Raw genomic sequence first — 15,095 nt, forward strand, 5'->3', positions numbered from 1 at the left:
TTATCTGTGCTTGCTTCTTTTCACCTGAACGCTGCTTCACATTCATTTAGCTATACAAACTCACTCCTGGGAGCTGTCTATGTTGCATCTGCAGTCTTTAAATCTTTCACACTGGGTTGTTTGGGATTATGGCGGATCACGAGTAATCAAAGATCCTGGGAATGTTTGAGACAGAGAATGATGCTTCAATGCCAGCTGCTGCAATCGAACACATTGTTGTTTTAGTGTTTTATACAGCAAACAACATCCATCTTTGTAATTGTCTTATCTCAAATTCTCACATGTGAAGTTAAAAATGACCACTGGTGTGAGATAAATGTCACTGCTCCCAGAAAAGTTTTTAAGGTTTAAAAGACAACAGAAGAATCAATGAGATAATATTGTTATCACTGAACACCTTGAAAAATGAAGTAAATAGTTTTTTTTCTGTACCTATTTTTATATAAAAATGACTTAATCATCAAAATCTAAAATTAGGAAGTTTTTTTATGTGTAAAATAATATGTCTTACCTCCCTGCAGGTAATATTGATAACATCTTCTCCATTGATCCTGAGCTGGGCTCCATCAGCGTTTCCAAACCCCTGGACCTTCAGCCGCAGGACCAATTCCACCTAACAGTAAAAGCCAATGATCAGGGTTTCCCTCAACGTTCTGACCTCTGCTCTGTCCACATCCACATCCGCATTTCTGATCAAACACCACCCATCTTCCCTGCGGATGAATATTTAACAGAGGTCAGTGAACTAAGAGCTCCCAGCACTCCAGTGGTCACCATCTCAGCCTCCTGCCCATCTGCAGTGCATTATGGTATAGAGAGTGGAAACTTAAATGACACATTTTATATCAACCCCTACACTGGCTTGATTTCCACCAAAAGATATCTTGATTTTGAAACCTGGGAGTCCTACAAGCTCAAAGTTACAGCTTCCACAACAGCTGGAGCCATCTCCAAGACTCTAGTCCATATCTATGTGATGGATGAGAATGATAACGCTCCTGTATTTCAGCAGAAGGAGTACTTGGGTCAAATCAGTGAATCAGCTCCTATAAACAGCATAGTGATGGGGAAAAGAAGTGCACCGCTGGTCGTTCAGGCATTTGATGCAGATCGAGATTCAAATTCTCTGCTGACATATCTGATCCTTGAACCTGAAGTGCTGAAAGTTTTCAAGATTGACCCAAGTATGGGTACCATCTCTTTAATTGCACCACTTGACTTTGAAGCCAAAGCTGAATATCACTTCACAGTACAGGTGAAGGACTCCGGGGAACCATCACTGTACGCAGCAGAGCCTGCCAAGGTCACTGTACGTGTCCTGGACCTTAATGACTGCGCGCCACAATTCACCGCCTCAGTTTATGAGTCATCTATCATTGTCCCAGCCGTCAGAGATACTGAGGTTGTACGTGTCATGGCCCATGATGGAGATTCAGCAGTCTCATACAGCATCTCTGAGGGAAATCTTCACAATGCCTTCTCAATTGATCCCAATACAGGAGTCATTACTGTGAGCAACGTGTCCGAGTTCAGGTCATTTTACCAGCTGACTGTCAGAGCTTCAGATGGTCTCTTTAAAGATTCGGCCACTGTCAACATAAATGTAACTGAGCTGATGCCAAGCGATCTAGAATTTCAGCATAAAATTTACTCAGCAAGCATTGCAGAAAACCTAAATACAGTGAAAACTTTGGCAGCACTAAAAGTCTCAGGATGCTACCTGAATGAGCCTCTTTTATACTCTGTCATCAACCCCGTGGGAAGGTTTACTATTTCCCAAATGTCAGGGGTTCTTGAAACCACCGGCATTCCTTTTGACAGAGAGGAACAAGACATTTATGACATAGTGGTAAAAGTTGAAGACACCAGAACCCCACCCAGAACAGCAACAGCTCAAGTCAAAATTTTTATAGATGATGTTAATGACAATTCTCCACAGTTTCTAAATTTGCCTTTTTCAATGATGATTTCTGAAGACTCCGAGCCAGGAGATGTTTTGTACCAAGCAACTGCCATTGATAAAGATCTGGGTGAAAATGGATCGATCATGTACTCTCTGGAGGAGGATTTTGACCTTTTCAGGATAGATCCAGATGTGGGTGATGTATCCCTTCAAAGACCTCTTGATTTTGAAGCCCTGAATAAGTACATGTTGACTGTTGTGGCTTCAGATGATGGCCTGCCAAGTCATAGCACCACTGCTCAGCTCACTATTCAAGTAAGGAACAGAACCAATCCAGTTTTTCAGACTCTTCTTTATCCACTGAGAGTTCCTGAAAATGTTCCCCCATTCACCACCATTCTGCATGTTCAGGCCAGAAACCCTGAGGGATATCGGCTCATCTACAATCTTGAGGAGGAAAATGCTTCAAAGCATTTTCACATTGATTTTAAGACTGGAGTTCTGACCATAACCAATCCTCTGGACTATGAGAGCCAGACAATGCATTTCTTGACAGTTCGAGCTACTGACTCTGTTACTGGAGTGTTCTCAGAGGCGTCTATTGAAATTGTAGTGGAGGATGTGAATGATAATCCACCACTTTTCCCACAGCTAACTTACAGTGTGAACATTGCCGAAGGGCTTCCAGTCGGCACCTCTGTGATTCAACTCAATGCGACGGACAAAGACTCTGGCAGAAATCAAGATTTGACCTACTGGATTGTCAAAACTGAGGGAAATGAAACTGATTTCTTTGAGATCAATCCTAAAACTGGATTGATTATCACAAAACAGGTTCTGGATCATGAAGACATTGAACAGTTTAATCTGAAAATCAAAGCCATTGACAATGGGACTGTTCCTCTCAGTAGTGAAGTGATGGTTTTTGTAAATGTCACTGATGTCAATGACAATCCTCCTGATTTTGTCAGTTCTCAGTATGAAGCTACTTTAGATGAAATGGCCAAATGTGGCCACATTGTCATTAAAATTCAAGCTTCAGATCCTGACTCTGAAGACCTCAATAATCTCAAGTACAAAATAATTTCAGGTAACAAAGATCGATACTTCAACATCAATGAATCCTCAGGGATCATCTCCTTTTCCAACGTTTGCAAGAGGAATCTAGATCCTTACTACAACTTGACTGTGGCTGTATCTGATGGAGTGTTTCAGAAAACTGCCCCAGTTAGTATTGACATGATTAACAGCAACAGGCACAGTCCTTACTTCAAAAAGAGCATCTATGAGGCAGAGCTGGCTGAAAATGCAGAAGCGGGAACTCGTGTTATCCGACTGGCAGCTATTGATCCCGATGACGGGCCATACGGAAGTGTGGACTACACCATCATCAACAAACTTGCTGATGAGAAATTTGCCATCCTCGAAGACGGTCAGATTGTTACAACTCAACCGCTTGACAGAGAAAACCCCACCCAGAAAGTGATAGCAATAAAAGTGATGGCAAAGGATGGTGGTGGAAAAGTGGCCTTTTGCACAGTCAAAATTATTCTCACAGATGAGAATGACAATGTGCCTCAATTCAAAGCATCAGAATACCAAGTTTCAATTCAATCGACTGTAAATAAAGGCTCTCCTGTCATTCAGATTATGGCTTATGATGCTGATGATGGTAAAAATGCAGACGTGACCTACACTGTGGATGAAGCTGAGGAAGTTGTAGAAGACATCATCGAAATCAACCCTTTCACAGGAGTTGTCAGTGTTAAAGAGAGTCTGGTTGGAATGGAGAACAAGATCTTTAACTTTAAAGTGAAAGCTCGTGACGGCAGCCTCCCTTTTTATAACTCCACTGTCCCTGTTCAGCTAAAGGTGGTTCCTCCAGAGGTTCCCCTGCCAAAATTCTCAGAACCACTCTACACCTTCTCTGCTGCAGAGGATTTTCCCATCGGGTCGGAGATTGGATCAGTGAGGGCCGACTCTGACATGCCACTCATTTACAGTCTGGTCAATGGGAATACTGTGGAAAGCAATAAAGACAAAGTTTTCAGCTTGGACCAGGAAAGTGGCACTCTGCTACTACAGAAGACCATAGACCATGAAAAGACAAAGTGGTACCAGATAGATGTGATTGCTCAGGGGAACCATAACGGGACAGACGTTGCATCGCTGGTCTCTGTCAGCATCCAGGTTCAGGATGTGAACGATAACCAGCCCATGTTTGATGCAAGCCCATATAGAGCCTTCCTGGCAGAAAATATGCCTGCTGGAACCACTGTTATTCAGGTGAGACAAATTAGGCTTTCTTTTATAGGTTTACTTCTTCCAATGTATTGAATGCATTTAATAGACCAGGGAAATGCCAAAGTTCTTGCTGAACAGAGAAGCGTAAAATGGTGTCTAGTACTCTGAGACATTTGCATGTCTACTGCTTATACGTAAACTGAACATAGATATACCTTTTCTTTATAATATATCTGCACAGATTATAAGGAATCTTGAGAAAACTGTGTGTGAATAAAGGTCTAGGAAACAACTTTATCCTTGAAAAAACTTTTTAAAAGACATTCAAATAAATGTTTAGATATCCAGTCAATGTAGCTATCTTTGAAAGTTATTGTTTTTTTCTTTGTTTGTTTATTGTGCCAGCATCTGGCACCTAGAGGTCTTAGCATTTACTTTAACCTCCACAGAAGTGTTTTACCATCCATGCCACAATAGATTTCTGCACAAAATATGCTAATGGGTCTGTGACCTCTAGGTGACAGCCAATGATCCAGACACAGACACCAATGGCATGGTTACCTACAGCTTGGAGGCGCTGCCTGATGACACCGAGATTGACATCAATGAGGTGTTTGCCATTGAAGGAGAAAGCGGCTGGATCACCACTCTACGGGAAACAGACTGTGAGACTCTCAGAGTCTACAAGTTCAATGTGGTTGCCACAGATCATGGAGGAGATGTCAAGCTATCGTCCAGCGTCCTCGTGGAGGTGATGGTGACAGACGAGAATGACAACGCGCCGAAATTCACGGAATATGTATACCACGGTTCAGTGGTGGAGAATGCCACCCCATTTGAGCCAATTGTTTCAATGACGACCACAGATGCTGACGTGTCCCTAGAGAACCGCTTGGTGACATGTTATATCACAGGTTTGTATATCTGACTCATAGTTTGCTTGGCCAATAGGTTTTTGCATGCCACTGCACTGTGGAATGTGGTTATCTGTTCAAGCAAGCATAAATGTTTTCATCAGTGAAATCATTTTTTTGCTTTGAAGATCTGCTGCACTGTGGAATTTATAAAGACATTAATAAGGCAAAATGAAAATCTGTGTTAATCACCCTCAACTGAGTCACATTATTCCACCTCCAATTAATCCCAAAGTGGAGCAGTGTGGCAAAACAGGAATACCAACTGGATGCCCTGCAGCTAACAACACAAACAGAGCCTTGAATTAATGCAAATCCAAGACAGTTAAACTTCTCTGAAGGAGCTCTGACACAGAGATGAGAGTTTGTGCTGGAATTATTTACAATCGAAGGGTTTGGCTCAGGTAAACTCTCAGTTGTCACAAAAAAATTAATAAATAAAACCGCCCACACACTGTGTTAATTTACTTAAGGTTTGTCTTATTCTAAATCAATAAGAATTTATTATTTTCACTGTTGATTTCCAGTTCGCAAGGCAAATGTTTTTTCTTTGTTTTGTCTTAAGACAATAGTACTAATAGTACTAAAATGAGTTTTTTTTTTCTTTGTTAATGTTTTATCAATAATACTTAATGTCTTACCTCATAACAAAAACAGTGAATTGTATACTCATATTCTCATTCTTTTAACAGCTAAGTTAGATTTATGTTTCTTTGCTTCCATCCTTCATGTTACACCTTAGGGTTATCACTTTGTGCCTTTAAAGTTGCCATTTGATATCACTATTTTTTTATATTCATTTTAGTTTATTTTGTCCAGTATTTTGATGAATAATGGAGATATTTTACTAAAACAAATCTTTTTTTCCTTCAATGATTTTATGTAACTTGACTTTTTATGTTGTAATCATCGTACATTTCGATCTCGGTTCTACTCCCCAGTTGGGTCAGCTGAAATATAAGACATTATGACCCCTATCCCAAATTAGGCCAACTGACCTCGTGCTGGTGCAAAGTCACATATTAGCAGATTATAAAAATAACTTTAAAGACCTTAACATAGGGCTGCACAGTGGCGCAGTTGGTAGCACTGTTGCCTTGCAGCAAGAAGGTCCTGGGTTCGATTCCCGGCCGGGGTCTTTCTGCATGGAGTTTGCATGTTCTCCCTGTGCATGCGTGGGTTCTCTCCGGGTACTCCGGCTTCCTCCCACAGTCCAAAAACATGACTGTTAGGTCAATTGGTTTCTCTAAATTCTCCCTAGGTGTGAGTGTGTGTGTGCATGGTTGTTTGTCCTGTATGTCTCTGTGTTGCCCTGCGACAGACTGGCGACCTGTCCAGGGTGTACCCCGCCTCTCGCCCGGAACGTAGCTGGAGATGGGCACCAGCAACCCTCCCGACCCCATTAGGGACAAGGGTGAACAGAAAATGGATGGATGGATGGACCTTAAAATATATGTGAGAGTTATACAACTCCCTTTATCTCTCAGTTCATGTTCATATTGGAAGAACAAACCAACCCATGTGAAATGTCGTAGGAACAATTAGGTTATTTAAATTTAAAGAAAAATCTACCCAGCATCTGTTTATTTCCACAATTCATGAATATTTTTTGTTTTCTTTACATTTGGAAGCAGTTCCTGTCAAAATTATTAATTTCCCAGCCACAAACAACAACGGAATATAAGAAAAATCAAAACAAAAAAAAATGTTTGCAAAATGCTTCTTTACGTCTACTCATTCTTCATTTCAGTAAGTAATATGTAACATGGCTTGTTTTATGTTGGCAGATATTTTACTTTTGAAGGTGATTATTTGAAAAATCAAAGGGGAAGCTCAGAATATATCACTGCTTATAAATTTACACAAAAAACATGCAAAAGCCACAAAGATGTAAAACTGGATATCGGCTAGTGAGTGTATATACATATTTTCTAAATTCAAGCTTTGATTTGACTTTTTATTATTGTTAAGGCTTCAACGGCAAATACACTTTCTACATTTTGTTGTAAAAACACAACTTTTACCTAAAAATGTAACAAAAAAAAGGAAATTAAATGTATGTTCCCGTAAAAACTGAGAGAATATCAACTTAATTTGTGGTATTTCCATTCTAATGTCAACATTATAAATTAAAATCAGCATAAATTATAGCTCGGGGGTAATTAATATTGGTGTTTGGGGAACAGAATCCACTTATCGTCTTATCTCTGCCAAAGAAAACTTGTGGTACAGCTAAACAATTTAATTGCAATACCTGAATGGCAGCTTGAGACAGTTTCTTTCTTGAGGTTATACCTTTTGTTTTTGTAAGAAACCCTTAATTCAGCCCTTGCCAGCACACATCAATGTCCGACAAGGTGTGTGTGTGTCATTATGAGGAAACAGACAAAATCAGTTACAGAATCTAAGATTGCAAGTGTAATGTAGAAAAAAAATCAATCTCAAACAACATTAGCAGGACAGTAGCAGATATGAAACAACTGGAGAATCTCAAAATATTTTCAGCTGCAATGACAATCGATTGGTCAGATTCAAAAACATGACGCAGCTTCTTTTTTTTTTTTCTCTTGCAGACGGAGACCCATTGGGCCAGTTTGCCATCGTCCAGTTGGATGAAGGTCAGTGGGGTCTGATTGTAAAGGAAAACCTGGACCGAGAGACCATAGGCCGATACACATTGCGGGTGACTGCCACTGATGGGAAGTTTGAGGCTCCGGTTACTGTTGATGTTCATGTTTTGGACAGCAACGACAACAGTCCAGTTTGTGAACAGGTGAGTCGTTTCACAGCATCACTGACATAAAGCTGTTGCTTCTCAGATACTTTGTTGATCCTCTCAGTAAATTTGCTTCACTTCTAGGATCTACTGAATGGTTAGGCAGTCCCAGATTTATTGTTAGGATCTTCTTTCACTGGGATTACAAAGGAGGAGTGCTGTTTCTACAGCAGTACTTGCACTATTGCACTAAATGTTCATAAAAGATGCCAAGGACAATTTAAAAGTTGAATTTTAAACTATAATCTTTAAAATAGTGTTTTAAAAGTCTTATTTTACATTGAATGTCGTCTCATACAAGGGGAGGTACATTTTTCCCTTCGTATACAGGAAAGTAAGAGAAAAAATATTTATATAGCTGCCACAGAGTGCTTTAAAAAGTACTGGAGACCCATATAAGTTTTATTCCAAGCTATTGGTCAAACCCAAACATCAATACAAATTTTAGTAAAGTTAATTATTAAAATTAATAATTCATTTTAATTAATTATGATGGATGTGTTAAGAACACTAAAAGCATGTTCAATACCTGCTTAAAGGTTGTCAGTTTTTAAAGGATACTTTTAATCTGACAAATGAGTCTAATTTATTGAAAATAAAAATTTTCAGCTGCCTGCTAAAAACTTCTGAAATGATTGAAGCTCGTAAACACTGTGGCAGCATGTCATCATCTCAGCGCGACCTGATTATTTTTCTCATCCTCTGTCTCTAGCTGGTGTACACAGAGGGGGTGATGGAGAACGCGCCACCTAGGATGTTTGTTCTCAAAGTTTCAGCTTCGGATCCAGATGTGGGAGCAAATGGCGCAATTTCGTACACACTGCACGGTCCAGATGCAGATAAGTTCCATCTGGATCCGAGAACAGGTATGATGGCGTCTGTTTGGGGTGAAAATAGGCACTCTCACTGTGCCTGGGATGGTGATAACATCAACAATCTGCAGCTGTAATGAGCAAATAGGAGCCAAAGCAATTGTGTCCAGCAGATCACTGACATCAATTCCTTTCATTCTGCCATAACATTTATCCTCACCTAAAATTTATGCTCCTGATTTTACAGATGAACCAGACGGTTTTCATTTTGTTAAGTCCTTCTGAGAACAATCATCCCTTTCACTGTAAAATAATAAGAAAATGTATTGGAGGTCACAAATTTACATTTTACGATGTGTTCCCAAACTTTTTCCACTGTACTATTACCTAAATTGTGAGAAACTCTTTTAAAGATAAATGCCAATTGCACTGTAGTACTGTAGATAAACATATTTCAATTTCCATAAGAATAAAATATTTTTTTATACACATATAAAATTGTGATGTTGTTTGGTGATTAACTATTTCTGAATTCACCTGCCCTCAGGTGAGCTGTTCACTCTGGCCGTTTTGGACCGTGAGACGTATTCGGAGTTCAACCTGGTGACGAAGGCGACTGATGGCGGTGGTCGATCCTGTCAGGCCGACATCCTGCTGATGATCCAGGACATGAACGACAACCCGCCCCTCTTCTCCTCCAGCCACTACGAGGTCACTGTGTTCGACAACACTACTGTTCGCACGCCGATCGCTGTCATATACGCCAAGGACCCGGACACAGGTGAGCAACTGCTGACGTTTAGAAATGGGAGGTTTTCAGCTCTGTGAGAACAATGTATTGTGTGCCTCAGGTCCCAACATGCTGAGGTAAAACATTTGGCCTGGTATCACAAGCCTGGCTTTGTAAGTCTAGAACATGTATGTGTGTAAGCATGTTTTTGCTGATCCCAAACATAATGACATGCTAATCCATTTGCAACAGAGTTAATTCTTCCAAAACTCCCCCTTGATACATTATGTCATTCCAGCTGTCCGCACAGAGATTTAACTCTCTTAACGCTTAACCTCATGAGCTGAAAATCTGAAAATTGTAAGTTTGTTTCAAACGTCCTTCTGCCACATGTCGACGTGCCCCAGGGAGGGCACTTAACCCCAAGTTGTCTGTTGATTTGTGTACCGGTGCATGAATGTGTGCCTATTATTGAGTTTAAATGGATAACTGGAGCTTTAGTATAAAGTGCTTTGAGTTGTATAAATTTAGTTCATTTATCACTTAATCAAATTTTTTACACCCTTGTTTGTTTTTAACAGTGTTCTTCTTTCCTGCTGTCAGCTGGCACTTCATTGTGTTTTCAGTACCAACTCTCAGTCTGTGGAAAATCATAATTTGCTGAGCGTAGCCAACTCTTTAATCGGTGTAACAACCAAACATATTGATGCATAACACTGTTTTATGGGTTGTTTGCAGATAAACCCAATGGGGTGTGTGTGCGTATGTGTGTGTTCTTTTTTTTTTTTTGAGGGGTGGAGGAGGTATGTAGATAGTTTATTTTAAGTCAATCACTTAATCTTGTTCTGAGTGCTAAATTCAACGTACAAACAAGTTTAAATCATCACTTGAGATTTGCAACTCGAACAGGAAGCTTGAGCTCTTCAGTCAACCAAAAACCAGTGTTTAGTTGCACTTGCAGCTGCTTTCAAGGTAATTGGCATCTGCTACTGCACCGAATGTCACTGTTGATATATCTTCAGTTAGCTGTAGAAAAACCTCTGACTGTTATTTCACTTTGAGCCACATTCAAATGGAAAGCTCCCTACTACTTTATATTTTATAGTGAACAGTAAAAATAGTTATTGTAAAAAACATAGAAGATTTGACTATAAAGGGAAATACTCTATACTAAACTCTAAATACTAAATATGGGCATGTAAAGAAAAACTGTCTTCTGAAGAATAAATATCTATGGTTCGGTCCCTTCCCATCAGTGTAAACTGGTTGTGTTTGTTACAAAGTGGAAAGTAGGGACATAATCATGCATCTATATGTTGCATCTACAGATTTTTACTGTCTTGTACAATCAGTTAAAACTGCAATCACCACTCTTATCCAGAAGATGATATTCACAGGATATTTTGCTTCTGTAAGGTGCCTTGACAGACAATGAGTAGATAAGGAGATTATCTAAGGTTCATGGAAATAGCTGCTGATGATCACACAAAGGACCTCGAATACCTACTGGCTTGTTTTTAATCAACAGTGAAAGAAAGTTTCAGTTTTTCATTTCAGTTGAAAGAGTGGTTGAAAAGGCAAGAGTCTAATTTTTCTCTTTTTGAAACACCAAAACATTCTTATATCCTGAAGTTTAATGATTACAACACACATTTTGTGTCACACATTTTAAATTGTAATTTTTATTTTGGGAAAAAATTTTTTTGTTTTCTTTTGCTTTATTTTGAAATTAAGAGACCTCTTTCCATTTTTAGATTTAGTTTCCATATCCAGTTTCAAATGGTCAATATGCAAAAAAATCCTCTCAGTAGTATGTGGCCAATAGGCATGTACCAGTCGGTTATTTGTACCAAGGTAAAAAAGTTGATGGCAGCATACAGATGTGGTAAGACCACCCTCAGTGGAAAGGAACTCACAGCATGTGGGTGAAGTAGCAAATAGTGTTTATTCTAGATTTTTTCCTCTCTCTCTCCCTCTCTCCCTCTCTCTCTCCAAGATCAAATTACAAGAGAACTTCTCACCCTCACAGTGTGTGTTCTCTAGTTTTCTTATACTGCAATATTGTGGGGGCCACTCAATGTTGTTTTTCCTGTTAATAAAGATGACGATTCATGCATAGTTTATGTTGTTACTAAAAAAGTAATTGACACCATTTTGGTACATACAGAGTTAATACCGCAGGGGAACCTAAAGAAAAAGTTTTCTTCTTTAAAAACTTGTAGCAGAGCCCAGTCTGCACAGATGTGTTTGTCTGTTTGCAGTTTGAGTGTTGAAAGGTTTATGGTCAAACTTTGACTCACTGGCAAATGTAAAGAAAGTGATCAAAAAGTCTGCCCATAACCAGCTGGGACAGACTTTTTTTGCAAGGCATACTTTGGCAGCTCAGCCACTCCTTTAGATGTGCAGCAGCTTGTCTTCACCTGCTCTCACAGCTTTCTCACAGATGAGACATAAAGACCAGCATGTTTGAGGCTTTACTTTGTCTACTGGTGCACCAGTTTGCTTCTTCAGTGATTTGATTTATTTTCTTAATGAGCGAGCATCAGCAGACTTTTCAAATCCAGCTGCTGGCTTTTAAAGATTGAGACGGTTTCGAGAATAAATCTTAGTTTTTGAATGGAATACACTGAAGTGTGTTTTCTGTCATGGCAACAGAAAGACAAACTGCTTAACCATCATCTTTCAAACTTTAGTCCAGTTAATCTTCTGCAGAACACCTAAACTTCCTTGTGTGACTTAGGTTTGCATGCTTAAATGTTTATGTGAAATGCCTTGATGAAAATAAGGACTTGAAAATGAAGTTAATTCACAAGAATGATGCTGTTGTCAGAGTTTTTTCAGAGGCCTTATGAAAAAATTGCTTTTTTCATGACCTGAAAAGGGGATTTGGTGCCCCCATCTGTTGAGTTATGATCTATTATATGGTTTGCTGCAGATAAGAGTGACATGAATGGATGAAATAGCAATGCATTTTATCTTGCCACATAATGTCAGATAATTTCTTGCATTCTGAATTGGTTGAGGGGTAGGAAATTTGCAACTGACTGATGGTGATATCTGTGAAAACATAAATGGAAAATATGCTCCATTTATAAAGGCTGCAACATTTTAATCCATTTCAAATCCCAGTTAGAGGCATTTACTGCTTGTTTTACTCTTTCTCTCTCTGCCCCTTTTTCTTTTAAGCAACTCCCGAATAAAGATGAAAGTTGTTTTTAAAATGTGATTCAATAATAATAGTAAACAATTGAGGATTAACGATTGTTTATAGATATTTTACTCCTTAAAATACAACTTTCAACAGATTCTGTGCTTATTTTCAATAATACTTTCAATTGTAGTTCATTTCTTTAAGTTTGTCTCCTCCACCATGTTTTTACACAATTTTTAATTTCTCAGACAACAATTTACGTCATTTAGCACTCTCATCAGATCAACCAGAAAATTATTGATCTTTTGTTTTATTTCCATTTAAAATACATTTTAAAATATAAGCTCCTTATTAAACTTTTAGAAGTTTTTTTTAAATATTTAAATGAAAACTTTTTAAATTAATATTTCTGCACACAGAGGTTAAATTTGGTTGAGTTTCTCTTGTATGTTTATTCTTCAGGTTTGAGCTTAAGTAATTTCTGTTTTTCAGGCATCAATTCTGAGGTGAAGTACTCCATGCTGGCAGGAGACCGTGGTTTCTTCTCTCTGGATGAGTTCTCTGGAGTCCTGCGGCTGGAGCGACCTCTTACCTCTGACACCCCACCAGCATTTGAGTTGAAGGTTAAGGCCACCGACCGTGGCCTGCCTCGCCACCTGTACTCTGTTGCCACGGTTACAGTGGATGTGGTTTCCCTCGACGACTATCAACCGGTGTTCCTGAGCTCGGAGTACACCGCCCAGCTTTCAGAGTCGTTGGTGGTCGGGTCTGAGGTGTTGAGCGTGTCAGCGCTCACCAGAGACGGGGGTGGTCCGGATCCCATCGTGTACCGCATTATCTCAGGAAACGAGGATGGCCGCTTCCATCTAGACTCACAAACAGGTCAGAACTGTTTTTTGTCCACAGATTTAAAAACTGAATTTTCTGAGGTGAATTTACAAAATGTTTATCTTCACTGGGTTGTGAGGACTATTCTGTGTATGTATTCAAAATTTTCATAAACTTTCAAATTAAATATGATTCAAAAAAGTCTAAACTGTAAAAGATATGATAAAGAACAAAAGAAATATGTAGATTTGACATTTCACAAAATAAACCAATTCATTTTAAAATACACTTTAGCTTTTCACATATAAATATCTCTAAAAAGAACAATAGAAAAAAGCTTAAAATATGTGTAATTAAACACAAAAGAATCAGAAAGTTTCCGGTCTGCAAAACTCAAAGAATATTTCATGAGTGGAACAATAGCATATTTGCTACTGTGAGAACTTTCTTCCATGGTGTATAAATATCTGAAATATGCTCTGGTTATGATGAATGGAGTGCCAACAGTTCATTGTGTGGATAATTCATCTGCATTGTATTAGTACAACAAAGACAAACCAGGGAGCTGAAACTTTTGATCCGGACAAAAAATATTTTGATTTTATTTCCTTCAAGGTGACTGGAGGCCCCATCTTTTTTTTTTTCTTTTTTTTTTACTAACCTGTCAACGGTATATAGCAATTAGGACTTTTCTCAAATAAATTAATAAGTATTCCACCTGTATTAATATGCAAAAGCCAACATTCCCCTGTGATGTCAACAGAGTGAAATGCTTTGGGGGAAGTTATGAACAACGTATATAATGTAAAAGTATGATGTATAATTAAAAGTCAGAAACATTCAAAGTTTTACTCAAACACGTCTGTTTTTTTTTCAAGGCTGTCTGAAAGACATCCTGCATTCAGCCTTCTCATGTTTTAAATAGGAAGGATAAACAAACCTGACAGAGAAAAATACATTTGTTGAGACTCCTGAGAATGTACAACTACCTCTGTGATGCCTAAGTTGAAATATAGTTTAAGATTTCAGACTTTGTATATTGAATTTAAAGCATCATGAATAAATTTTGTTCACAGTAAACATTGCAGCAAATGTTTACCCTTTGATGTGATGCTTTATGTAATTATTGGAGTTTGAAACACAGAAAGAGTGAAGCCGTCATCTGTTGGCTTCACTAATTAATCTCTTTCAAAACAATTGACAGAAAAAGAAAACTGATTTTTGCTGAGCTGAATTTAACAACCTAAGGTATATTCAGTATATTATTTCTAGCATTTTAATTTAGAAGAACAACAAAAGTTAATATTTCGCAAAAAGTACATTTCTGTTTTTGTTGAATAATTATGAATAATATGAATAATTTAAATACCTGCAAATCCCTCATTTTTGCTCTCTTTGCCCCATACTCACAATATTCCAAACATAGTGCAATTTCTACAGTCGTTCTGTTATTTAAAAAAAAGAGCATAAATCAAAATTTTAACAAAATTTTTGCCCACCAAGTCACTAGAATGTATCCAATTACAGAGCACACAGATGTTCAAACCCTTTTTTTCTGCAGATATTGTGAAATTGTTTATAGGCCATATTGTCCACCACTGTGGTTTACTCCTTTGTTGCAAAAATTCATTCTAATTAATTCAGCAATAATTCATTCTAATTAAAATGTTATATTGTTAAAATGTTATGTTATATACACAATAAACACTAAAATATTTTTCAACGGGACTCATTTGC

At 38.3% G+C, this 15,095-nt stretch overlaps 1 protein-coding gene across 1 annotated transcript in view; it reads left to right on the forward strand.

Moving 5' to 3' along the window:
* Positions 1–15,095, forward strand: part of fat2 (FAT atypical cadherin 2) — a 97,880-nt gene that overhangs the window by 44,874 nt on the left and 37,911 nt on the right. Inside the window, exons 11-16 of the mRNA XM_028009662.1 lie at positions 522–4,189; positions 4,665–5,061; positions 7,635–7,834; positions 8,550–8,703; positions 9,197–9,430; positions 13,023–13,412. Coding sequence (XP_027865463.1) covers positions 522–4,189; positions 4,665–5,061; positions 7,635–7,834; positions 8,550–8,703; positions 9,197–9,430; positions 13,023–13,412 — 5,043 coding nt within the window. The remainder of the gene's footprint in view (positions 1–521; positions 4,190–4,664; positions 5,062–7,634; positions 7,835–8,549; positions 8,704–9,196; positions 9,431–13,022; positions 13,413–15,095) is intronic.

Source organism: Xiphophorus couchianus, chromosome 23 (assembly GCF_001444195.1).
Source record: "Xiphophorus couchianus chromosome 23, X_couchianus-1.0, whole genome shotgun sequence".
Lineage (NCBI taxonomy): Eukaryota > Metazoa > Chordata > Actinopteri > Cyprinodontiformes > Poeciliidae > Xiphophorus > Xiphophorus couchianus.